The sequence below is a fragment of the Perognathus longimembris genome, chromosome 4, assembly GCF_023159225.1.
Source record: "Perognathus longimembris pacificus isolate PPM17 chromosome 4, ASM2315922v1, whole genome shotgun sequence".
Taxonomy (NCBI): Eukaryota; Metazoa; Chordata; class Mammalia; order Rodentia; family Heteromyidae; genus Perognathus; species Perognathus longimembris.
In genome coordinates this window covers 89,909,824-89,936,333 of record NC_063164.1, presented here as the reverse complement: position 1 = coordinate 89,936,333, position 26,510 = coordinate 89,909,824, and the positions used below count along the sequence as shown (strand labels likewise).

Below are 26,510 nucleotides of genomic sequence, written 5' to 3'. Positions count from 1 at the left end.
AAGGCATGTGGAACTAGGCTGAAGCCGGGGTCTGCATCACACTTTCTTCCTGCTGTGCATTTATTTATTTATTTACCTAACTTCCATAGTGTTTTGATTTGGCCTCCAAATCATGATATTTCTGCTGCTGGGTTTATAGTTGTTTATCACTACAAGTGGCTTTCCACTTACCATTTTAATTATCATTAGAGAGGATATGTCTCATTTTAGAGGTGTGTGTGTGTAGAGAAAAACTGGAGAAAATGTGTACAAACTTTGAATGACCTCATATAAAATACCATTTGCTTCCAAAGTAGAGTGAAAAACTTTTACTTATTTGCACATATCCCAGAAGATGAGGAAGAAAACGTGTAGTAGCCTGTCTCAGGTATAGCCTGTCACTGGAATCCCAGTTACAGGAGAGGTAGAAGTGGGAGGGATGCAGGAGAATGAATGTGGTGGGTTCTTGTTCTGCAGTAGTACCAAAATAACACCAGAAACAATGAGCACAATTTTAAAGAGTGTATTCATCCTGTGAAGAGAAAGCAAAGACCACTCAGAAGGATGAGCAGCTGGACCCAGATCCTGGCTGTCCCAACGCATGGTCCTAGGCTGCGGTTTTATGTTGCCGCTGTCCTCTCGTCCCTCAGGGACTCTGTCAGATTATGACTGGTGTGTTTGAAGCAAGCCAGATCTTCTTCAGGGTGGTGGCCACAGGATGGCGGGCTGGCCTGGGCTCATGATTTGGTTTGTTTGAAATAGGCTAGATTCTCTTCTGGGTGGTGGCCCAGGAAAGGTAGGTTTGGCCTGAGATTTCAGAACCCAAGGCCCTCCCCTACATGGTAGTTTGTAGGAGGGCTGGCCTGGGTTAGGCAAGTCTCAAGACCCTCTCCCTTGGGTGTTAGCTGTCCATGGGGATGCAAGCCCCTGGGTGGTAGCCACTGTGGGGGAGGGGCAAGCTGGCCAAACTGTTTTGCTGATGTCCTTCAGGAGGATGGAAGTTTGAGACCAGCCCAGGAAAAAACATTATTGAGACTGTCTCAACAAACACACTTGGTATGAGGTGGATGTCCCAGGTATGCAGGAGGCAGATGGAGGAGGAAGATGGTTTGAGTGAATCCTGGCAAAAAGCGACCCAGTGCAAAAACTAAAGCAAAAACGGATGGTGTAGAGCACTTAAATTAAAAAAAAAATTGTTCTTATTAAGGTGATGTACACAGGGGTTACTGTTTCATAAGTCAGATAATGAGTAAATTTCTTTGTGGGCAGTATCACCCCTCCCTTTGCTATCTTGCAGTTTCTTCCTCCTGTCCCACCCACTAGTTTTTTTTTTTTTAATTTTTTTTATTTATTGTCAAAGTGATGTACAGAGAGGTTACAGTTTCATACATTAGGCCTTGAGTACATTTCTTGCACTGTTTGTTACCTCCTCCCTCATTTCACCCTCCCCCCTCCCTCTCTCCCTTTCCCCCCATGATTTGTTCAGTTGATTTACACCAAATGGTTTTGCAAGTATTGCTTTTGGAGTCCTTTGTCTTTTTATCCTTTGTCTCTCGATTTTGATATTCCCTTTCACTTCCCTACTTCTAATACCAGTATATACAGTATCCAGTGTACTCAGATGAGATACAGTGATAGTGTGGGTACAACCACAGGAAGGGATACAAGAGGATCATCAACAATAGAAGCTACAGTTTCACATGGCATATTGAAAGTAATTACAACAGTGATATATCAGTCATTTTCATAACATGGAATTCATTTCACTTAGCATCATCTTATGCATTCACAAAGGCATAGCTATTAGGCTCTTGTGATCCTCTGTTGTGACTAGCCTAAACCTGTGCTGATTATTCCCTATGAGGGAGACCATAGAGTCCGTGTTTCTTTGGGTCTGGCTCACTTCACTTAGTATAATTTTTTCCAAGTCCTTCCATTTCTTTACGAATGGGTTAATGTCATTCTTTCTGATAGAGGCATAAAATTCCATTGTGTATATGTACCACATTTTCCTGATCCATTCATCTACTGAGGGGCATCTGGGGTGGTCCCATATTTTAGCTCTGACAAATTGTGCTGTGATGAACATTGTTGTGCTGGTGGCTTTAATGTGTTCTTGTTTGTGGTATTTTGGGTAGATGCCCAAAAGTGGGCCTCCTGGGTCATAGGGGAGCTCTATGTTTAGCCTTCTGAGGAATCTCCATACCGCTTTCCAGAGTGGCTGAACCAGTTTACATTTCCACCAACAAAAAATATCCTTATATATCACCCTGCACCAAAATCAATTCCAAATGGATCAAAGACCTCGAAATAAAAACAGATACCCTGAAAACACTAAAAGAAGGAGTAGGAGAAACACTTGGGCTCCTTGGCAAAGGATGAAACTTCCTTAACAAGGACCCAGAAATGCTACAAATCAAAGAAAGGATGGACAAATGGGACTGCATCAAACTGCAGAGCTTCTTCAGGGCAAAGGACATAGCTCGCAAGATAAACAGAAAGCCCACAGATTGGGAAAAGATTTTTACCGGCCATACAACAGACAAATGCCTCATATCTAAAATATATGGAGAGCTAAAAAAATTAAATTCCTCCAAAACAAAACTGCAAAGAACCAACAGCCCCTCAACAAGTGGGCTAAAGACTTACAAAGATCCTTCTCTGATGAGGAAATGAGAATGGCCAAGAGACATATGAAAAAGTGCTCTACATCACTGGCCATAAAAGAAATGCAAATCAAAACAACATTGAGATTCCATTTCACCCCAGTAAGAATGTCTTTTATCAAGAAAACTAAAAATAATAAATGCTGGAGGGGATGTGGCCAAAAGGGAACCACCTACAAGTTTCATAGACAAGTTGTATAGTTCATTTTCAACATCATGTCTACTGATTACCAGTGCTGCTTTTGTTCACCTTTTATCCCTTCATATCTGTGCCCCTCTTTACCTCCTTATACCCCCAAAAGATAGATAAACATACACACAAGATGAAATAAAAAAAAAAACCCAAAAGCAAAATCAATGCCATCTTCATCAATAGCACAAGTGACTTCAGTGGTGGAAGACCCTTTTCTAGCAAGTACAGGGACCTGAGTTCAAACTGTAGCACCGCCAGAAGAAAAAAAAGTAGAACTGACTCTCCAGGTGAGGAGATTGCCTGTTTTTTTTGAATTCTCAAAGCACCATGGAAAAAGGCGCACAGTGAGACTTTAGAAAAAAATCATTGAACTTGAAGTTAACACATGATCCAGGCAGTGCAGTTCATGGTCAGGGCAGCAGCCTGGGTCTGAAAATGTCTGCCATTTGTGGCAGCCTGGGCCCAGAGACCGCTGAAAGCAGAGGTCTCCCTTTACAGCTTCTAGCAGCACAGAGCAACAGCCACTGCTTAAGTAAACTTTACCTATTACTTCTGCTAGAATAAAGATAGTATGGTTGTTTGTGCCTTCATCTCCATGAAATTGAGGGTGCAGTATTTCATTAATTCAGTGAATTGGGAGTTTAGTTGTAAGGTGTGCTTGGTAGCTGAGACATGGCTTTCTTGTAATGCTTCTAGGATTCTAGCTCCTGTGTCTCACTCTTAAGGTACTTTGGCCGGGCACTGATGGCTCCTGCTTAATCCTAGCTACTCAAGAGACTGAGATCTGGAAGATTGAGTTTTAAAGCCAGCCTTCACAAAAACATTCATGAAATTCTGTGTCTAAAATATTTGATCAGAAAAAAGCTGGGATGGAGGCATGGTTCAAGTGATTCAAGAGAATTGTACAAGTTTGAGACCTTGGATTCAAACTTTGGTACTGGCCAAATAAAAGAAAAAAGAGATTAAAAAATACTCTGGGAATTTTCAGAGAGCTAAGATAGTGTATCTTAGCCCAGAGCATGAGTAAGATTTGTTAGGAAGGAAAATTCCTGCTCTCAGATTTAACACCTTGGGGAAGTTTCCCTGTTGGTAAAACAGAAATGATAACAAAATCTCCCTCTGTTCCTCATTGTTGTGAGACTCAGCATATAAAAGGTTTGTGAAAAAGTCTTTGTAAAATACAACACAGTATTCAAATGTAAGGGAGCATAGTTTTATTTAGATTTACCAAAGAATGTAATCACTTTTATAAATTACTAAGACATTGAAATGCTAATATATAGTACATTTTTAGTAAATTTGAAGTCTAAATGGAAACAACTGAATTTAGTAATTGTATCTTACAATGTTTATTACAGTGTTTTACATTTTGGTAAACATGTGAGACCATAGAAAGTCCTATTAGAGAGCCATCTATGTCTCTAGAGGGCACCAAAGGACTCAAATGTTTACCTCACTCTTGCTCTAGGTATGTATCTATGTTTTTGTTTTATTATATTTTTAATAAAGTTTTTTATTACTTTTCTACCAAAGAATGCTAAAACATTAGACATCTGTGATAGAATTAATTTAAAATTCCCAAGCATGTGATAACTCAAATATCTCTGTAAAATTGTTTATGTAACTCTGTTCTTTTGCCAGAAACTTGTTAGATTTACTTTCATCAGAGCTAATACTTTGATAAGTAATACTTGGCTCTAAATAGTTTAGTTACTGAGGAAATTGACTCCACAATGAAGTGTTTTGTTAAAAGCCAAGTAATATGAGCTGACAATTTTGTTTCTATTTCAAATTGTAGAAAGTAAAACGTAAGCCAGGTGGCTGTGGATTGATGCATGTAATACTAGCTACTCCAGAGGCTGAAATCAGAGGATCATGATTTGAATCCATTCTGGGCAGAAAAAGTCTGGGACTCCATTTGAAGTTAACTAGCATTAACCTCAGTTAATTGGAGGTTGGCTCAAGTATAGTCAAGTGCCAACCATGAGCAAGTTATACTAGGGACTGAGTTCAAGCTCTGGTATTGGCACACATACAAAAGAAGAAAATAGGAAATTTTTGATTGCTGATTGCAAGTCAGTGGTGAGCTGCCTTTCGTAAAAGATATGGTATAACTTCTTAATCTATTAGACTTTCAAAGTGACTCCATAGCTGAATAATGTAGTAGTCACTGTCCCTACCATCTGAGTGTGCATTCATAGTCACCTTAACCATTGCTTAAAATGATGATAAACTGTAACAGCTCAGTCTTGTTGTAAACGTGTACTTTGTTGGCCTCTTAATATTGTCTTGAGAGCAAGTCAGAATGGAGGCTGGGTGAGCGCTTGGTCAGAGCCCCCATCTCTGGGGTGTGGTCTTGGTTATCATGTAGCTGTTTGGAACCTAGAACCACTGCTCACTGACCTGATATATGGGCATTTTCCATTTCTAGGCTTCTGTTTCCTGTAGCTTAAATGGAAATGAATACTAATTTGCTTCTCCAAGCCATTTGGAGGATTAAGGGAGACATATATAAGACATATAGCTCAGTACCTGACACATGTAAAACATTTAAAAAGTACCAGCTCTTATTATTAGGGTTTATTTTCACAAGAATGTGTGCATACAGACACTTGATAATGTTCAAAGGAGGTTACAATGTTTAGGGGAAAATTGGCATTTTAAATTGTAGTATGATTTCCCTGGGCTGAAAGTTTTTAAAGATTTTCTCTTAAAGTCTCCTATAATTTAACTCCTATTTTAGTAAGTCGGAGTAAATGATTAAATCATGTAATTATAATAATATTTCTTTTGAAATCTGAAAATTTGGTTAAAGAAGTGGGTAAATACATTTTTAAGAAGTTGATTTATCTTGCAGAGTTTTTGCTCTAGTAGAAGTTAATAACTGTGTCGCTTAGGCACTTCCATGTAGTAGATAGTAGTAGGTATATATTGGTAGTGATGATAGTTTATAGGCAGTTAGTTTGTATACATTTTGAAGTTAGGCTGTGAGTTTGTATTTACTTTGGTTGCTGTACACTTCTGAGAGGGAATTAACACATGGGTCCTACATTGAGGAAGGCAAGCTGGAGTTGACTGTGAGCTCCCATCTTTGGAGCAGGTCTTCTGAGTCTTTGCTGCACTCAGGAGCATAATAGCTAGAAAGCTTCAAAGCAAATAAATAGATTCATCCTCATAATTTCCTAGTGAACTTTATTTTCTCATTAACTTGCAAAGAAGATTATTTACCTATATATACATGTATATATATTCTTTCTCTATATACATGCATATGTATATATACATGTATACATGTATTATTTCTCTATATACGTGTGTGTGTGTATATATATATATATATATTCCTGTATACTTGATATATTTCCAGGAAGCCTGAGTATCTTGGAAAAAAATCAAATATATTATTGTAAAACTTGTCATCGGAATTTATCATACAATATATAGAGTATGATTCTCTGTCTCTCTTGTTTGGTGCATAGATTTCCTCCATTCATTTGCCCTTTTAATCTTGTACAGATTCATGAAGGATTCCTGGAGAGTAAAGCATTTGTTTTGAATAGTACCAATTCATCCAGCATATGTGAAAGAAAAACCGTCGACCTAAGGATATATATGATTTGCTTTCTTCCATTTATAATTCTCTTGGTCTTCATTCGAGAGCTAAAGAATCTATTTGTGCTCTCATTCCTTGCCAACATTTCTATGGCTGTCAGTCTTGTGATAATCTACCAATACGTTGTTAGGGTAAGTATATTTTTAACTAAATGTCATCTGTGAGTTTACTGTGGTTTACTTTGAAGGTAACAGTGATGATGAGCAGCATAAGTGGCCTCCAGTGGGTGAGCAGTGACTGCTGGTTTTCTTTTAAGGGTTATTATTAACTAGAAATGTGTATGGTAAGCACAAACTTTGTAGTCAGGCCTATTTTTAAGCTTCACAAGGTGTGTGTGTGTGTGTGTGTGTGTAAGTGTTTGTAACTGTGTAATGTTCTGTTACTTCTGAACTTTGATTTGCTACCCACTTTCATTTCACTGCCTCTCTGCATGCCAGTAACTGCTTTTGTGCTGCAACTTAACTGATTTCAGTCTCCACAGTCTGGAGTTTCTTTACCTGACTTCCTTAAAACAATTTCTGGGAGATTCAGAAAATTTCAAAGTTTCTTTATTTTTAGAATATTTGTAGGATTTAGTGTTTCTGTATGTGTTTGTGCATTTTTCCATCAAGCACCTTTATGACTTTATTTTCCAAAAGGTCCAATGGCCCTAAAAAACATTGAGAATCCTTGTTTTATCCTTCATCTGAGGCTACTTAAGATATTGCTTCCAAGGTAATTTTGATCCACTCTCCATTAACAATTCATTGCAAACTCTTGCTGGGCTTGTGTTTCATTTTTCCCTTTTGAATTCCCAAAGTTCTTTTTATTCTGTCTCACACAGTACCTAAGAGTGTAAAGGGCCAGGAAGAAGAGAGTCACATAGTCTAGGGTTCATGACCCCTTAGCTGAATGTGTAGGATTTAGAGGATCAGGAAATGCCACTCCCTGCATTAGAGAACGAGGAGCCCAGAAATATCATCCTGCTTGCCTTGAGTCTTAGTTTAATAATGTCCAATGATCTCAGACCTTCAGGGACCTTTTATCACCAGCCTCGGGTGGTTTTAGTCATGTTTTACCTTCATATTGCATAACACACAACGTACTCCAGGTCTTTCTATTCCCCCAGATTACCTGTGTGCTTGTACACTTGAGCTGCTTTGTATAGCTGCTTTCTGTAGCCTTGAGTTCTATACCCAGTTAGTCTGAGAATACAGGAGCATGTGGAACTAGGGACTAGGCCTAGGGTGTCTGGAAGAAGCAGTCTTGGGAAGCTAGACTCTTGAAGATGTGCGTGTGTGTGTGTGTGTGTGTGTGTGTGTGTGTGTGTGTGTATGTGTGTGTGTGTGTAGATTGTGCAAGCTAGAACAAAGGCAGGGATGTTATCAAACACAGAATCAGTCTACATAGAGATAAATCTAACACTTGTGGTTAAGCCTGGAACCAGAAGAGACCTGCACTATGGAGTAGCAGAGCCAAGGGAGAAAGCCATTCAAGAAAAGAGGTAGCCTGGAGAACTGAAGGAGCAATGTCAGGAGGATGCAGACACCAGTGGTGGGCGGTAGCTGACTATATGGCTCTTGGCTTAGACCTAAGCATGCCTGTACCTTTCCTGTTGTGGTGGCAGCCATACCTGGGGCATGCAGCTGGAAACAGATATTCAGCATTTACTGTGATGGGCATGAGGGCAACAGCTGCTGTGGCAGTGAAACCCTAGCAGCCCAGCCACATCTAGCAGAAGATGCTTGAATGGTTTATTCAAAGATATATTCACTTTTACCATCCATATTTGCCCCTGTGATGCGCAGGACAATATGATTTTGCATTTCCATTTTAAGTGGCTTAAAATAAATAATAATATTTTTTTCTTCCTTTCTACAGAACATGCCGGATCCCCACAATCTTCCAATAGTGGCTGGTTGGAAAAAGTATCCACTTTTTTTTGGCACTGCTGTATTTGCTTTTGAAGGCATAGGAGTGGTAAGAATCAGCATTTCTTTACCTTTTTTTAAACTTTTAAGTCAACACTAGGACTTAGATAGCCAAGTGACATGAGGTACATGCTTCCCGTTTTGTTTCAGTTGGCTTTGTTTCTAGAATAGGATGTCCAGCTTGGTAGGAAGGACTTGGTAGTTCTTCCTCAAACCAGTTAGCTTATAGACATCTCCTCTAGTTGTTTTTCTTCCTATATAAATAAGAACATTGCACTACAAGTAGTTTTTAAACACATTGTTATGGCAATTTTCAAACCTATTTGAAATTTTGAATAATGTAATAAACTGCTAGGTAAGTATTATGCAGTTTCAAAAAAAAATCAATTCTGTATTGTCTATATCCCACATAATCAAGTACATTCCAAATGCAGTATTTTGTATTACTGGACTATTTGTAGGGAATTTGAATAGTTACTGCTATGTAAGAGTCAAATATAAATTTTCCCTTAGATATATGACATATCATGTTTGTTTTGAACAACACTGTAACCAATAGACTAATGCCAAGAGATAAGCCTCCTGAGTTTGCTGAGATCTTAAATACTTCCATTCAAGGTGCTTCCAGTTTATTTAGAGTTTAGAATTAGTTGACAGGGTGAAAATCGGATATTGATGTCTAATTTATTCCAGAGCTAGATGATTTGACACTGTCAGCATCTATCTGTACAAACTACAAACAGACCAAAGAGATGCTTTTATACTTTTTTACGTGGAAATTTGTTCTCTGAATTCTTTCTTTAGAGAATTTTCAGCTCCAGTTACTACTATTATAGGCAAAACTGCTGACTTCAGTTTCTGTCTTTAGTAAGTTCTAGTATCTCATCAATTATTTGACATTTCCAGTTAAGTATTGTTTCCCTGACATCTTAAATTTAGCAGCTCCAAAGTCCAACTCAAATGTCTCATCCAAATCAGCTTCATTTGCTCATTTCCCCGTCCTTTCCCCTTTACTCTTCTTGCTTAAGCTCGAAACATCGGAGTCAATTCTCTTAAGTCAGTTATTGGTTCCCTAGTTCAGCCAGTTATTCATGTGTCTTGTCTCTTCCATGGAGAAGATTCTATATATAAAACACCTGCAGTGCTGTAGCACAGCCAGAGGCTGGGAAGAGTTACTGTGCTCCCTTCTCTTTGGCTGGCTGCTAGGCACCGTTCTGGCATGCCATTCGAGTTTCATGTCTCCAGATGGACATCCTCTGCTCTGCTGCTCTCCACTAGTGATTTTGTGTGGAACCTGGCTATTCTTGAGCAAAGTGGGTGTCTAAGGGCTTTAGCATAATACCATATTTCTAAGCATTACTAAATAACTGGCATTTTTATTACACAGTGTCTTTCATTATATGATAAAATTGTATGTCCAAACCCACCGAGGATTAGGTTTGCTTTTTTTAAAACTTGATTGTTTTCAACTAGCCTTTGATTATTACTTTAGAGGTTTTATTTATTTTTTACATAGTGGAAGTTATTTATTGGTCTTGTTCAGTTTGACAGACAGTAGATACTGCTGGAAACAGTTATGGATGCATGTGTGGGTTAGTAGATATGAGTACATTTCCTAGTTCTCTTTTAAAACTACCTTACCTGAGTGGTTGTAATGAACTTGTCAGTGGCAAAACAGAAGAAAACAGGTTGGATAAGAAGTACACGTCCCCTGTGTGCCTTCCCCAAAATGTGTCATCTCAGTCTATTCACAAGGAGACCACCTGATAGACCAAAGTTAGAGGGACAGTATGCAAAACAGCTTACTAATATGGCTGAAACAAATGTCAGGATAATGAGCAATAAGGGAAGATTGAGAAAGAACTGCTGAGCAGAGGAGACAAGAATCGAGTGCAGTGTGGTATTCTAGGTTGGACGTTAATGGAACAACTAGTGCAATCCAAAGAAGTTTTAATTATAGTTAGTAATGCACCAGTGTTGGTTCATAGTTGTAACAAATGTAACATGTTAACAAAATATTAAAAGAGTGCAAAGCTGTGTCAGGGTATATTGGAGCTGTTACCTTTCCAACTGTTTTGTAAATCAAAAATTATCCTAAAATGAAAAGGTTGTTTAAAAAACTGACAGATTTACCTGCTAAGAGCAGATTTTTCAAATCTTAAGAATTTAACAATGTGTACTATAGAAAAATAGCACATAGAAAATACTTCAATAAATACATGTGTTGTTTTAAAAGGAGGATTACGTCCAGACTTAAGAAAAGACATGTGTATCTATATACAAGCCACTGCCTTATTCTTATTCTGAAATACTTGCATTGTGTTCCTGCTTTATTTTAGGTCCTTCCTCTGGAAAACCAGATGAAAGAATCCAAACGTTTCCCACAGGCCTTGAATATCGGCATGGGGATTGTCACAGCTTTGTATGTTACACTGGCTACTTTGGGATATATGTGTTTTCGTGATGAAATCAAAGGCAGCATAACTTTAAATCTTCCCCAGGATGTGTGGTATGTGGAGATGAGCTTATTAATTCTTGTTCATGTATTTTGTGAATGTAATTTACCAATATTTGAATTTGTAGATTTAAACTTATAGAACCTCACCATGATTTATTAGAGTAACTAGATTTTTAAAATAATTCTCATAGGAAAATCATCTATGAATTTATGAATATTTGTTAGATGTTTTAAGAAAGGCTCTTAAAAACAAGTTGTACCAAATTCCAGTCAAATCTAAAAGAAAAAAATGCATTATTTTAATATAAACACACTTTAATTTAAAAAAAACTAACATCTCTCTTTGCTATCAAAAAGGCAAGCACACTGGGTTTCTGATAAGACATCCCATCATATTCTGGCTCCTTTTGTTTTCCAGTTAACTTTAGACTGTGGACCTCAGTCTTTCACAGTCTAGTAGGCAGTCATAGATAATGAAATGTTGTGTCTTAGTACTTCCCTTAATATGGAGATGGTTAAGCTATGTGAAGCAATATGTAAGATGTTTTCCTTCTTCAGGAGTGAGTCTTTGGAACTTTAAAAAAGGTATTGCTAGTGAATACTCACCCATAAAATGGAATGTAGTTTTGATAAATGCTAAACTGCTGATTTCATTGTACTTCAGCTATAGGGATAGATTCTATGAGACCTTGACTGTCTCACAGGGCAATGAAAACCAGCAGCTATAGGAATGACTGGCTTCCTGATGAGAATGAGAAATCAATCACTCCCAAGTGACTTTAACTAGAAGTCAAAGCCTGCAAAATGTATCCTGAGAAACAACAAGAATCTGAGAAAATGAGAAAGCAAGTTGAAAGAAATAGTTCCTTTTAGGGAACTTGTGTTGGTTAAATCCTTTCCATTGTGGAGATAAGAGCGACTTGGTTGATAATCTTAATTCTTTCTGGCCTCTGTAGTTAGTTGTAGGAGTGTTAAGTTCATAGTCACAACTAAGAACTTAAGACAATAGTCTTATGGAAGTCTGTATGGAAGTAGAGTGGAGAAGTTTGCAGTAGAGTAATCCTGGGATTACTCACAGAGCTGCTCTTCTGAATGGGCTTCTTGCCTTCTCTTCTGGTGTTTAACTCAAGAGGTCTTGGTAGTCGAGCATGAAAGACAAGAATTGTTACAAGGGCATCCTGGGCAAGTAATGGCTGCCAGTTCTGAGAAGCTGTAAAGACCTTTTGATGTGAAGTTGATTTACAGTCTTGTCTTGGCATTTGTAAGGGTTATTGATTCAAGGAAAATATGGATTAGAGAAGCATCATCTTTTCTTTTCTTTTTTAGTGCTGGCCCTGGTGCTTGAACTCAGGACTTGGGTACTGTCCCTGAGCTTCTTTTGCTCAAGGCTGGTGCTCTGCCACTTGAACCACAGTTCCACTTGTATCTTTATGCTGGTTGATTGGAGGTCAGAATATCATGGACTTTCCTGCCAGGCTGGCTTTGAACTGTGATCCTTAGATCTCAGCATAGCAGCGGTTTGTAATCTATTTCGACAGATTCACGTTGTGTATTCTACTTCCTAATAGCTGCATTGTTTTCATAAAGATATTCTCCCCTCCCCAAGATAAAGATCTTTGAATAGTTTGGACTTCCCTACACTTAGTTGACAGCTTTTAGAACCCCTAGCACACAACCAAACGCCGGAGGGAATGCATTTATGTTCAGTGAAAACACAGGCTGAGTGCAAGGAGAATAACCAGGAGGAGGAAACAACCTGCTTCAATACTGGCTCTCAGATATCTGCGCAAATAAATTCATGATGGCCACAGTAACACAGGCTGCAAAATATGTTCCTTTTCATGGCTGGCTTGAAGAATTGTTCCATTGAGTTGTATGTAGATAGTATGCTTTTACACAAACAACTTCAGGTTCTGACATGCTACTAGGCATGACTTGAACTTGAGAGACTCCTCAGCAACATGGGGGTCTTAGCTGGGAAAAGCATGTGAGATTGATTTGAAAGAGACACAGAGAGAGGATGGGGAAGGGAATGTGCAGTTCTGGAAGCTAGCAGCAGAGGTGTGAAGTCTTGTCTTGAGTTTGTGCCTGGGAATGAGTGCCTGTCATAGAATCTTTTGGGTTTTGCTTCAAAGCTTCTAATAGTAACTTACCGAGTTCAGAGTATAAGATGAAGGTACCTTTTAGTTTCAAAGGAAGATGGAAGGTGTGGAAAATCAGGCTAACTGTTGAGTAGTAATGATCTAACAAATTCTGAAGAGGACAGGAAATAGTGAATGGTATTTGTATTCCATGGGTGTTGGTGTATCCATGACAGGAACCAAGACCTTCCTTTTTAGTCCTATTTGTTGTCTTTTGTTTTATGGTTCTCTCTCTCTCTCTCTCTCTCTCTCTCTCTCTCTCTCTCTCTCTCTCTCTGTGTGTCTGTGTGTGTGTATACATAATATATATATAGTAAAGTTAGATGTACCAGATCTATTTCCTCACCTTTTCTGTCATAATTACTGTTCCTGCTTAATGGTTTCAATTAGTGGCTTTTTAACTTTTTGATCTGCATTACACAGATGAAAAGAGAATTAAGTTGCATAGAACAATACAGTGTATATGTATGTGTATACATGTGTCTATGTATGTTCAAATTTCCCACACACATAAAAATAAAATAAAAATAAATGAAGTTAAATCTTTTGATATGCCCTGTTTCAGTCTATACCATTAGGAAGTACTCACAAACTAAAAATGAATATCTTAACCCACAAATTTGTTATGACTTAGAACTTGAAAATGGCTAGCCTAGAATACCATGTCAGTTTTGGTAGTCATTGTGTCAGCACTCATACCACTTCTGGAGTGAGAAAGGCTTCGTGGACAAGCTTTTGGTGGCTGCTGGTCTCTGGTGGCATTCGTTGTGGAGATCACGATTGGGAAGGAAACATTTTAAGTAGGAGACAGAGGCATTTATATTGCATTTGCAGTAGGACTTCAGGTTTTAATTCTGTCTCTTCCCCCCCCCCCCCAACAAACAGAGGCCAAGCCTGAGGCTGTATTTGTAGCTATAGAGCTTGGAGTCTGATTATTCTGGGAACTAAAGTTATGACTAACTGCAAGCAATCAAGGGGCTGAATTTTAAGAATTTAAAAAAAAATTCTTTTGCCTTTTGTTGTTTTGGCTTTTCTGTTATTTTGTGTAGCATGTCTCTGTACTAGCTTTTATTGATGGAGATAAGAGTTTGCAAACTTTTGGCCAAAGCTGGCCTTAACCTAAATATTCTTCTTTTAAATGTTATTGTAAAGGTCAGTCTTCTTGATGTCATCCTCCTGAGTGGCCAGGTTTTGCTCCGCTCTGCCCCTCCCCTCCCCTCCCCTCCCCTCCCCTCCCCTCCCCTCCCCTCCCCTCCCCTCCCCTCCCCTCCCCTCCCCTCTCCCTCAGCTGAAGAATTTTACCATACCTCACTGGCTTTGAAATTCTTTAGAGACAATGTAAGCATATATGCCAAACAAGGAAGGAAGGAAGAGAGGGAGGGTGGGAGGGGTTCCTGCAACAGCAAAGAAGTAAGAAATTGATTTTTTTTTTTTTAAGTGCTGCTACTTACTGGGGCTTGAACTACGTGCCTTGAAGTCTTGTTCAGCTTCTTTCTGGCTGAAGGCTGGCATTCTACTACTTGAGCCATACCTTCACTTTTTTTTTCCTAGTTAATTAGAGATAGGAATCTCCTAATTTTTTTCTGCCTAGGTTGGCTTTGAACCACAATTCTCAAATGTCAGCCTCCTGAAGAGCTATGAGTTCAGGTGTGAGCCCCTGCTGACTGTGGTTGATGAGTTGTAGGTGTATCAATAAAAGACCAAGACATTTTGTTTCTTGTTTTTAGTCTACATAGCAACAAATAATGGTGATTGCATGCAACTAATATTATTAAGTACTATTAATAATAAGGATATTTTAGCCTACATAACTTCAGTTTTATATTAATAAGCTATAAGCATAATACAGTTTTATTCTAAACTGTATCAAAACAGGTAAGTAAAAATAATTAGAAAAAACAGTGCTATTCTTCTAAATTAATGATAAGTGAGGATGGTCATTTAATTCTCCACAATACTCTGCAGCTGCAGACTATTATGAAGCAGTCTCCTGGTTATTTTACATATTTTCAATGACTTGATTATTTTATGTAACTTTTAAGCCTCAAGCTGAGAAATGCCTAATTTTAAAATTAAGATTTATTATTGCTAGCCCTAGGGACTTCTTCATTCCTAGTTATGCTATGTGTCCTATTTTCAAGTCTGTTTCCAGCAGCCTTATTTCTTCTTACTGTGATGAATATGTAACCAGAGGAAACTTATTCCTTCTTGCTTGGCTGCAGAACAAGCAAAATCTTTACTGTTTCTGATGTCTTAGTACAGCAGCAAAGCTTATCATGTAATTAGCCAGTTTACTGAAAGTGGAATACTTTATAGCCTTTTGAAATGATAGCATTTGCTCCTAAATAAAAACATTTTTCCCAGTGCATAGAACTCAAAGTGATACCTGAAATCTACCTTGTTAAAAGGTAGGAGGATCAAAAGTTTTAGGCCAGCTCCACAGAGTGTTAGTAATACCCTATCTCAAAATACAAACGAAAGGGCAGTAGCATCGCTCACGTGGTAGAGCAATTACTACCTACTTTGCACAAAGGCCTACGCTAACCTCTAGGCACATGCACACACACACACACACACACACACACACACACTTGTGGGAGCTTGTAGGTAGGAAAATAGAACTTTTAGTGGTAGGATTATGACTGTCAGTGACATTCTGCTGAAAGAGCATGCATGTAATCATGGCCCCTGGTGCTACAACACAGACTCCATGGTTTGTTCCTTACAAAACTTTTGTACAGGAGGGACATCAGGGCATTTCTTGTGATTGTTGGAAAATATTAAAATTAGAACATCTTATTAGTAATTGAAGGCAATAAATTGTGTAATGTTCTTCTGAGTCTTATGAGTCTACATTTTCTATGTTATTTTCAATATTTAAAAATTGGCTTTTGGAAGACAAAGAAAATTGGTAAAACGTTCTCAAGAAATTCATGCTAAGGGGGGCTGGGGATATGGCCTAGTGCCAAGAGTGCTTGCCTCGTATACATGAGGCCCTGGGTTCAATTCCCCAGCACCACATATACAGAAAACGGCCAGAAGCGGCGCTGTGGCTCAAGTGGCAGAGTGCCTTGAGCAAAAAGAAGCCAGGGACAGTGCTTAGGCCCTGAGTCCAAGCCCCAGGACTGGCCAAAAAAAAAAGAAATTCATGCTAAGGTTGTGTGTGTATGCGGGGGGGGGGCGTGGGGGGGTGTCAATACTGGGTCTTGAACTCAGGGCCTCTGTGTTGTCCCTGACCTTTTGTGCTCACAGCTAGTGCTCTACCACCTGAGCCACATCTCTACTTCCAGCTTTCTTTGGAGGTTAACTGAAAATAAGAGTCTCCCGGACTTTCCTGCCCTGATATCTGCAGACTGCTTGCTTCTGACTGGGATCCTCAGGTCTGAGTAGCTAGGATTACAGGTGTGAGCCATCTGCATTCAGTTTTCATGCTACTGTTTGTATGGGGGCTGTCAACAAGGTGGAATCTAAAAATCATAAACAATGGTTCACTATAAAATGTTACTGCACTATATCCCTGTATTCTCTAAATATGCATGCATAAATCATACAAGAAGTACATAGACAACAGTAAAAGAAATCTGAAGGGGGCTGGGAACATGGCCTAGTGGCAAGAGTGCTTGACTCGTATACATGAAACCCTGGGTTCAATTCCCTAGCACCACATATATAGATAATGGCCAGAAGTGGCACTGTGGCTCAAGTGCTAGCCTTGAGAAAAAAGAAGCAAGGGACAGTGCTCAGGCCCTGAGATCAAGGCCCAGGACTAGAAAAAAAAAGAAAAAAAGAAATCTGAAGATATTTATGGAATGGAAAATTACTGTGCAGTTTTGAAATACTGAGCCACAAAGTGATATTTAGATAAGATAGTAACCCAACCCTTCTATTTCTAACACGTGTATGTGTAATTTAAAGAGCTTTGCAAAATGAAACCATTTCAGATGGACTTAAGTTGCATGATATTTCTGCAACTTAAAGACACGCCCTTGGGCTGGGGATATGGCCTAGTGGCCCTGGGTTCGATTCCCCAGCACCACATATACAGAAAACGGCCAGAAGTGGCGCTATGGCTCAAGTGGCAGAGTGCTAGCCTTGAGCAAAAGGAAGCCAGGGACAGTGCTCAGGCCCTGAGTCCAAGGCCCAGGACTGGCCAAAAAAAAAAAAAAAAGACACGCCCTAAATGGTTTTCAAGCAAGGAAAACTATAATTCAGAGTTTAATAGGAAGTTTTTTTTTTTCTATACATAGATCACTGAGATTATGATTCAGGATGTCAAAGACATAAAGGTATGCTACATCCTTAAAAAGAAAGGTGAGGCAACATTAGTTCTTTGTAGGGCTAGCTCTCATCTTAGAACATTGGCTTAGTGCCAATTAAAATCTTTCTAACAAGGCTGGGAATATGGCCTAGTAGTAGAGTACTTGCCTCGTATACATGAAGCCCTGGGTTCGATTCCTCAGCACCACATATATAGAAAAAGCCAGAAGTGGCACTGTGGCTCAAGTGGTAGAGTGCTAGCCTTGAGCAAAAAGAAGCCAGGGACAGTGTTCAGGCCCTGAGTTCAGACCCCAGGATGGGCAAAACAAAAACATCTTTCCAACAATTTGTTACAAACATTTGTGTGCCAGGCTTGTGAGCTATCTGTATATCATCTACAAATTTCATTAGTGAAAGGTCAGTTAGCATTTTCATCTATTTTTTTAACCTAGTATATTCTATCCTAAGTTTGTGTTCTGGATTTCTTATTCATAAGAGGAAAGGTAGCCTCATATTAAGAAAGACTGATTTCTTATTTTTCTTCAACAGGTTGTATCAATTGGTGAAAATCCTGTATTCCTTTGGCATTTTTGTGACGTATTCAATTCAGTTCTATGTTCCAGCAGAGATTATTATCCCTGGAGTCACATCTACATTTCATGCCAAGTGGAAGAAAATCTGTGAGTTTGGGATAAGATCCTTCTTGGTTAGTATTACTTGTAAGTATCACTATACATTTATATCATACTAAATTTTCGATTGCATTTCTTAACATGAAATTTTTTTAACATGAAATTTCATTCTTTCAATAATTTAAAAACACTTATGCATCCAGCCATCTGTGGATGACCCAGGATATATTGATACTTTTTATAATAAGGGTGTAGTGAATATTTGTAGTGAGGAAGCTCTTTTTGTACACTTGAGGTATTTATGTGCTGACCAACCTAATATATATATATATATATATATATATATATATATATATTCTCTTCTTCCTCCACTGGTAACACAATCAAATCAAACTTGTCAGGCTATTTTGGGAGCAATACCCTTTGTTTCTATGTTTAGAGATGGCCCTGTCTCACTAAAATTAAACTATGTGGTATAAAAGTGTTTGCTAGAGCTTGGTGCTGGTGACTACTGCCTATAATCAGGAAGCTGCGACATAAGGATCATTTGAAGTCAGCCCAGGCAAGAAAATTCATGAGATACTTACCTTCAATGAACCACTAAAAAGCACAAAATAGGGCTGTGGTACAAGTGGTAGAGCAGCAGGATTGAGCAGCAAAGCTAAAACACAGTGCCCTGGCCCTAATTTCTAGCCTCAATAATGGCACATGCATGAATTCATGCACAAAAGTGTTAGGTATATAGAAATTTAATATAGAAATACCAAATTCACAAAGTATTCCACATAGGATTCCAACAATGGTAGTTTCCCTGACTTATTAGTGATAGCTCAGATTACTAAAAGTATCAATGGGGAAGGCTGGATTCCAACAGGAAAATGGTTTGGCTGGCAAGGCTCTGTCATGTTTCTCTGGCAACTCGGAGTGACTGTGGTTGAGGAAACTTGAAAGGTCATCATTGTGTTTGAGGTTAGGCTTTACATTGCCTAGAGAAAAGCATCTTTTAAACAGAGCCTCTACTTTATAAATATTTCTCCTTTAGAGTATCAGTTTCTTCAGGATCAGTTATTATATTTGTAAAAGGTTATTTGGCTTCTGTCCTAGGTACAAAGTTAGATTTATAATTTCAAAACATTTATAACAGCTTTAGCTTTCATGATAATTTGAATACAAATGGAAAATAATAACTTCAGTTCCTGTGAGAAATTCAGTGGAAAAGCCTGAGAAGTCATAGGTAAAGGAAATGGAGAGGCATTTTTAGTACCTCATAAACTGAAAATTAACAAGAAACCAGTAGACCAAAAGCTAAAATGGAATTACACATTAGTGTGGCTGCACTGTTTGTATTAGAGCACACTGGCTGATATTTTTTGTTGTTGTTGTTTTAATTTTATTAATTAAATTTTGTTGACAAGATGTTGTGCAAAAGAGGTATAGTTACATAATAAGGCAGTGAGTACATTTCTTGTGATACCTTATACCCTCATTTTTCTTTCCCTTCCTTAGATCAGGTACACATATGTACAATATCCAGTGTACCAAAATCATATACAGTAACCACGTAGGGTACGCCAAAGGAAATTCACCTAGAACATTAAACGTAACAACAACAATAGAATTCTCTTGTGTCCTTCTCTTGGAGTTCTTTTTGCTTATCCTCATCTTATATGATCATGTGCACATAGCTGTTGAGCTATTGTGATCCACTGGTAGGTCTATTTTAAACCTTTTTATGTTTAGTAGTTGTTTGGTTTTAGATACATAATGTAAGGTTACTGACCCAAACCTGTGGAAATACCATTTGACAAGAAGTTTGTTGTTTTGAAGACCTGGTCTCTACTGACCACCCTCCCACCCTAACAGTCATATATCAAGGAGGTCATGCCCCTTTGTTCTCTGTGTTCTAGGCTTGTCTCGCTCAACATTATTTGTTCACATTGTGACCATTTCCCTGCGAATACAAATATTTCATCATTTCTAGTTGCTATGTAGTATTCCATTGTGTATAGGTACCACATTTTTTGTGTCCATTCATCTGTAGTGGGGCATCTGGGTTGTTTCCATATTTTGGCTATTGTGAATTGTGCAGCGATAAACATGGATGTACAGATGTCTTTATGATATCCTGAGACCTGTTGTTCAGGATAGATGCCTAGGAGTGGTATGGATGGATCATAGGGTATGTCTATGCTGAGCTTTTTGAGGAACCTCCATACTGTTCTCCAAAGTGGTTGTACTAATTTTCACTCCCACCAACAATGGAGAAGGGTTCCTCTTTCCCCACACCCCTTCCAGCATTTGTTGTTGCCTGAGTTCAGAGTATAGGCCATTCTAACTGGAGTGAGGTGGTATCTCAGGGTTGTTTTTATTTGTATTTCCTTTACTGCCAGGGATGTTGAACATTTCCTCATATATTTCTTTGCCATTTTTATATCTTCTCTTGTGAAGTCTCTCTTTAGCTCCTTTGCCCATTTAATAATTGGTTTACTGGGTTTGGAGGGGGTTAGTTTTTGAGTTCTCTGTAGATGACAGATATTAGGCCTTTGTTGCTGTGTTGGTGAAGATCCTTTGTCTTTCTAGTTTGGTGGCTATGTCTTTAGCTGTGCAGAAACTTTTTATTTTGTAGTAGTCCCATTTGTCGAGACTCTTCCCTATCTGTTGTGCCCCTGGGACTCTGTTCAGGAAGTTCTTACCTGTGCCTATAAGTTCTAACATCTCTCCTACTTTGTCCTTCAGTAGTTTCAAGGATTCAGGTCTGATGTTGAGGTCCTTGATCTGGGAGTGGTAGGTGCCCACTGCCTCTCTGCACCTCTGCTGTGTGTGTGTGTGGGGGGGGGTGGGGTCGTGTGCTCAGGCCCAGGTGATCGTGCTGGGCTGGTATTGCACACCAGCTAGCCTGCTGCTGTTGTTCAAAAAGTCCATGCAAACCAGGGTGCCTCAGGTGGAGGTCAAATGTCTACCAGTATCTAGGTCCCTGCTGGGGGTGGGGGGGGCACTGGTGCACGCAGATTCAGGCTCCCCAGCTGAGGCTTTGGGAGACACTGGCCTAATGTGTCCCCTGGCCACTTTGTTGGGAATTGCTCCACCCACTACTAGCTCCTGTGTTCTTCCAGGAGCTGTAGGGTCTTAGACCCACCAGATATAGGGCTCTTTTGTTCCCTCAGGGCAGTAAGGGGTAGGGAGGGAGCTCTAGTTTCTTTGTCCCCTTGTGATGAGCTCTAGGTCAGGTTTTCGGTCTCTGCCAGAGCTGATGATCTCCCATTTGGGATGGTGGGGGCAATGGGGAACTTACTGGTCCTGGATTGTTTGTGTGTGTGTCTCGTGATGCTGAGGGATTTTCCAGGCTGGGGTGTGGCGATCATTTGTTGGCAGTGGCTCTCCACATCCTTAGCGCCTGGGTCCCATGGAGCTCCTGCTGTCTGGTCTCTGCACTCACGGTGGAACTTCTCCACTGTTGCTTCTGCCTATTGTTTTTGTTGTTGTTGTTGTTGCCTACCTTATTATATGAGTATTTTTTAGAACACACACATACACACACACACACACACACATACACACCTCTGTCTCCACAGTTCCTCTGAGGCCTCTGCTGCACACACTGCCTCTCCTTTATTAATTAGTCTGCCATAGTAGCAATTTCTCTCTAGTCTACTGCTTAGCCTCTACATTGTCTCTCACTAGGCTTTCTGTGAGGTTTCTGTGTGTCTTGATAGTTGTAAGTTTCATTCTTGGTGGATGAGGCAGTGGTGTTCAGTTCCTTTGTGGAGATTCACGTCTCAGCTCAGGCCGTGCAGGGACCCTTGAGTGAAGATGTAGAGTTTATTTGTGGCATGGAGCTGAATTGTTAAAATGTGTCCTTCGGTATTGAGGTGGTAAGGTAAGGTGAGGATGGAGAAGGGTCATTTTCTAGAGATATATGTGAGAGGTATAAGTTCATGGAGGAAGAGAGAACTGGGAGTGAGTACAATGGTGGCTACAAATGAGGAAGACAAACCTTGCATTCTACACTGAAGAAGGAAGTAGAGTAGAGAGAAACTGGGTCAAACACCCTGGGCTTAATGCTATCTACTCTAAAAAGCCTAAGGCAATTGCTGACACACTCCTAATTATACCTCTGCTTTTGAACAGAGAAAGGCAGTATGGAGAATAGGATATTGTATGTGTATGTATAACAAACAACAACAGTTATATATTATATATCTCAAACCATCAGATTAATAATTCCAGAACATTCAACTGGGAGATTCATGGGCTCTAAAAAATGAAGGTGAGAAGAAAGATACACAAAAAGGAGCTCTTCCCTCCGGAGCTACCCTTGATGCAGTTTCTACAGGCCTGACATCCCTTGGTTTCCCCCAGTGGCCTGTGGCCCTCCTCTAAGCCCCAGCCAGCCTCAGCCTTAGTTCAGGGTGGGAAGTTGGCTCTGACTGTGACTCGGGCAGGGTTGGAGATAGCACTGTGGTCAGCAGGCTTTCCTGGTATGGGGTGGGTCCAGGGCCTGGTGTTGTTTTCCCAGGCTTGTCCTGGCTATGTGCAGCTCCAGGATTTCTGGGATTTGTGGTTCCCTGGTGCAGGGGTGGGCTCTGTCCCAGTGATGGTTCCCAGGTAGCTGGAGGAGGTGTGGGGCAGGGGAAGGAGGCCAGGCCCTGGGGAGAGGTCCCTAATGGGACCCAGTGCCCCTTTTTTTTTTTTTGGCCAGTCCTGGGCCTTGAACTCAGGGCCTGAGCACTGTCCCTGGCTTCTTCCCGCTCAAGGCTAGCACTCTGCCACTTGAGCCACAGCGCCGCTTCTGGCCGTTTTCTGCATATGTGGTGCTGGGGAATCGAACCTAGGGCCTCGTGTATCCAAGGCAGGCACTCTTGCCACTAGGCTATATCCCCAGCCCTCCCAGTGCCCTTTTTAATATGGATAGTTTGGGATTCTACTGTGAGGATTCATGTCGCTGTCCTGGTATAGATACTGAACCACCTTGTTTTGTGTCTTCTAAGATGTCTTGTATGGCAAGCAGAGTAATGCAAATGCTTTGGAAACAAATCATCCATACTTAATATACAGCACAAAAAGGACAGGCTTTTCACTTGAGAAACTTTGTTCAAGGTGAAAGTCCTGGAAATATCACACTGCTTAAGTTTCTTTGTGGTCTTCCTTAGCTGGGAGCAAAGCCTGTCCGATTTTCCCAGGAGCAAGGGTTATTATCTGCTTCCATTAATTACTTCCTGAACAGTTCTGCATTTAATTTTCATGCAAGTGCCAAATATTTAAACTCAGCAAGTCTGCCTCTTTCTCTTCCAGGTGCAGGGGCCATCCTCATTCCTCGCTTGGACATTGTGATCTCCTTTGTGGGGGCTGTGAGCAGCAGCACACTGGCCCTCATCCTGCCACCACTTGTTGAAATCTTCACATTCTCAAAGGAACATTACAACATATGGATGGTCCTAAAAAATATTTCCATAGCATTCACGGGTGTCGTGGGCTTCTTATTAGGTACATATGTAACTGTTGAAGAAATTATTTATCCTACTCCCACAATTATAGCTGGAAATCCACAGAGTCCCTCTCTGAATTTGAGTTCAATTTGCTTTACACCAGGTTTGAAGTAGTGGAGTCAGAGAAATGAGTCTTCTACTCTTACCTCAGCTCTGAAAATGATTAAAAGGAAGAACCAGTAAAGTGCATTGCCATGTGTTTTACAATAGCACCAAACACTTATTTCATAGGAACAGTAAGTGGTGACAGAGTCTTGGTTTATACAATAGCCATGCATTTTTAAAATTAATTTTTCAAACTGAAAAAATTAACTACAATGGGTTGTTGAACAAAGGGGAATTAGATAAGGGCACAGGTATATACACATACATATGTGTGTGTAAACAAATGTTTCTCCAGACCATCCTGGGAACAGTAGAGAATACTTTCTCTGTAATGTAATGTGTCATACATTGATTATACTTCTCTTGGGTGACCAGTATGTGGATTGGCCCTGCAGTATCAGATTCAGAAAGCCTCCAACCGAATTATTCTGCTGCATTGTAGCAGTAGACAGTTTGCACACTAATCAAGAAGCACAGAGCAAAATTTTGATTTGGTGTTTCAGGCACGCTCGAAAGGGCCTTTAATATTTGTCCAATACAAATCCCTTATTTATCATTGGAGGAAATGGAGGCCCAGGAAGGTCTAGCAACTTACTCTGAAGTCACAATTTTTTCATTTTTCATATTGCATCCACTAATACAGATTGTGCTCTGTTTAATTTTAATATTTAGTCTGTTTAATGAAACCTCTCAGAATCCTGCCTTGCAGCCTCACAGTGTAAATGTAGGAGAGCAGCATGCTGGCACACATTCCAGCCATCAGCACACATCCCAGCCACCACACTCAGGCCTCAACTGCCCTGTGCTCCTTCCCTTTTTGTGGATTGTAGGGACCACTTTCCCCAATGGCAGAAAGTAGATGCTATGATAAAACGGAGGATTTGTGCACTCCTTCCAGCCTTAGGGCTTTCCCTATCTCAGTCTCCTTGATCTGAGCGTGCAGGGTAAGAGAACTATTAAATGAAAAATAGAAACAGCAGAAAGTTCTCTAATCAGCATTGAGGCACTCTAGCATCCTACGGAGAAACTTTTGTCCATCCTTGGCTTCCAAGTGCATTATTATCTGGCACAGAAATCCCATTGGATGGAGCACATGAAAACTACTAAGTCTGAAGCATAGAATAAGATCATCTCCTGATGTTTGTAATTCACACTTTAGAATTTGAACTTTTTATTCATCCTGGTAATGTGTAATACCATGGAAATACCATTAAGCTCATTGTATATATCCTCTATTTTTGTATATAAATATTAACTTATTCAACTATTTTTTTGCTTACATCATTAATTGGTCATCAGGTATGAGCCTAAAAATCTATCAGAAGCTTTATTTTGGTACAGATTCATAAGAATTAAAACATTTTTAAAAACATCAACATTACATATTAACTGTCTCATACTTTTATATCAAATCTGTAACATTGCATCTGTAGTTCCACTAAAAGATGTGGACAAGCTGATCTTCTTTAAACGTGACCTAAATGTTATGTAGTCTGGAATCTAAGAATAAGCTACATGTTTTAAAATTTTATAATGTTATGAAATGAATTAAAATGATTATTTAATGGAAGTATTTCGTTTTTGTCAGCTGCCTTCGTATGTCTGTGTGTTCAAGTCACCTTTGTGCTTTGGCCTGTTATTTATTTCCTTATGGAATTAAGCCAAGTTTGGTGACATCTTGGATAGTTGATCTAGTAGTACATACAATTTAAGTTCAGCACAATCAAGTCTTGAGCCTTGTCATCAGCCAGGCTTCCACAGGCAGTGAGGTGCTGTGTCAGCATCTAGCTGTAGACTGTCTAGATGGTCTGTTCTTCAGAGTGTGAATTACTAACCAGAAACTATTTAGATGCAGAGTCTAACTGCACTCTTACTGTAGGACAATTGAATATCAGATACTTTTCTCTGATACTTAGTTTTAATGAGTGATACCATTTGCTAAGAATGTTTGGAGAAGGTATTTCTACTCGTGCACATGTTGCTTTTACTTTGGGGTCTGGAGAAGTGAGTGATTGTATCCATCAAGTTTCCTATCTGCTCTGTTCTGCTTGGAAGTTGTGGCTTCTGTGGCTTCTGCTGCCACGGTGGAGGTCCTGCCTGAGGGCTGAGAACCAGGCACTCCAAGGTAGCTATGCTCCCTCTTCTCCAGGAGAAGGCCAGCACCATTGTCCACCTATCAAACACCAGATCTTTCCCCCACGTGGCAAGGCTTTGAGGGAATTTTTATCCATCAGAGACCAGGTTACTGCGTGTTTTAACAGAGAACAAGTGCCGTGCTAGCAAATGCCACATTATGTTTTAGCTCTTTGCAGTGGACTTGTTAAAACCAGTTCTGATACTGTCTTGGACAGCAGACAATTAGAGGCAGTTTATGATAGTATTTGTGTTAGACGTTTCCTGACCGGTTTGTGTTTGCTTAGCATTTTCATAATATTTGCTTCTCAAAATTCTGTCAACTGACAGTTCCATGTCAGTGCCATTCTGAGCTGGGGGAGGGGGGGCAGAGACCTGGCCATTTTTAGCTGCTGCTTCTCTGCCCGCAGTGTCAGTACAACACCTGAGGAGTGTGCAGTGGTAGCATACATGATGACACCTGGCATCTCACTGCTCTCTCCTCACTTAAAAGGGAACAGACAGAATAGAGTTATCGAAGTAGTCAGATAATTTCATGCCAGTGGCCAGTGTGTATTAGTCTGTTGGGGAATAAAATAATTTGGTTAAAATAATAGCATTGATAATTTGGATGTAAAAAAACAAATTTGTACTGGTCCTGGGGTTTGAACTCACGGCCTAAGCGCTGTCCCTGAGCTTCCCCCCCCCCCCCACCACCCAGAGCTAGTGTTCTACTCCTTGAGCCACAACTCCATTTCTAGGTTTTTGGTGATTTATTGTATATAAGTCTCATGGGCTTTCCTCTCTGGGCTGGTTTTGAACCACAATTCTCAGATCTCAGTCTCCTAAGTAGCTGGAATTACAGGTGTGAGTCATCAGTGCCTGGCTTATGTTTTTTAAGTAATTTAAAAATTATTTTCAAATAGTTATAGAAAGGGGTTTCAATTTAGTAGTTATA

At 39.8% G+C, this 26,510-nt stretch overlaps 1 protein-coding gene across 2 annotated transcripts in view; it reads left to right on the top strand.

Annotated features, from left to right (window-relative positions):
• Slc36a4 (solute carrier family 36 member 4) overlaps positions 1-26,239 on the top strand; it is a 49,964-nt gene extending 23,725 nt beyond the window's left edge. For both annotated transcript variants that reach the window (XM_048345623.1, XM_048345624.1), the window contains 5 exons: positions 6,355-6,582; positions 8,312-8,410; positions 10,701-10,870; positions 17,767-17,936; positions 23,142-26,239. In XM_048345623.1, coding sequence (XP_048201580.1) covers positions 6,355-6,582; positions 8,312-8,410; positions 10,701-10,870; positions 17,767-17,936; positions 23,142-23,449 — 975 coding nt within the window. In that variant the 3' untranslated portion in view covers positions 23,450-26,239. The remainder of the gene's footprint in view (positions 1-6,354; positions 6,583-8,311; positions 8,411-10,700; positions 10,871-17,766; positions 17,937-23,141) is intronic.
• Positions 26,240-26,510: the final 271 nt, after the last annotated feature.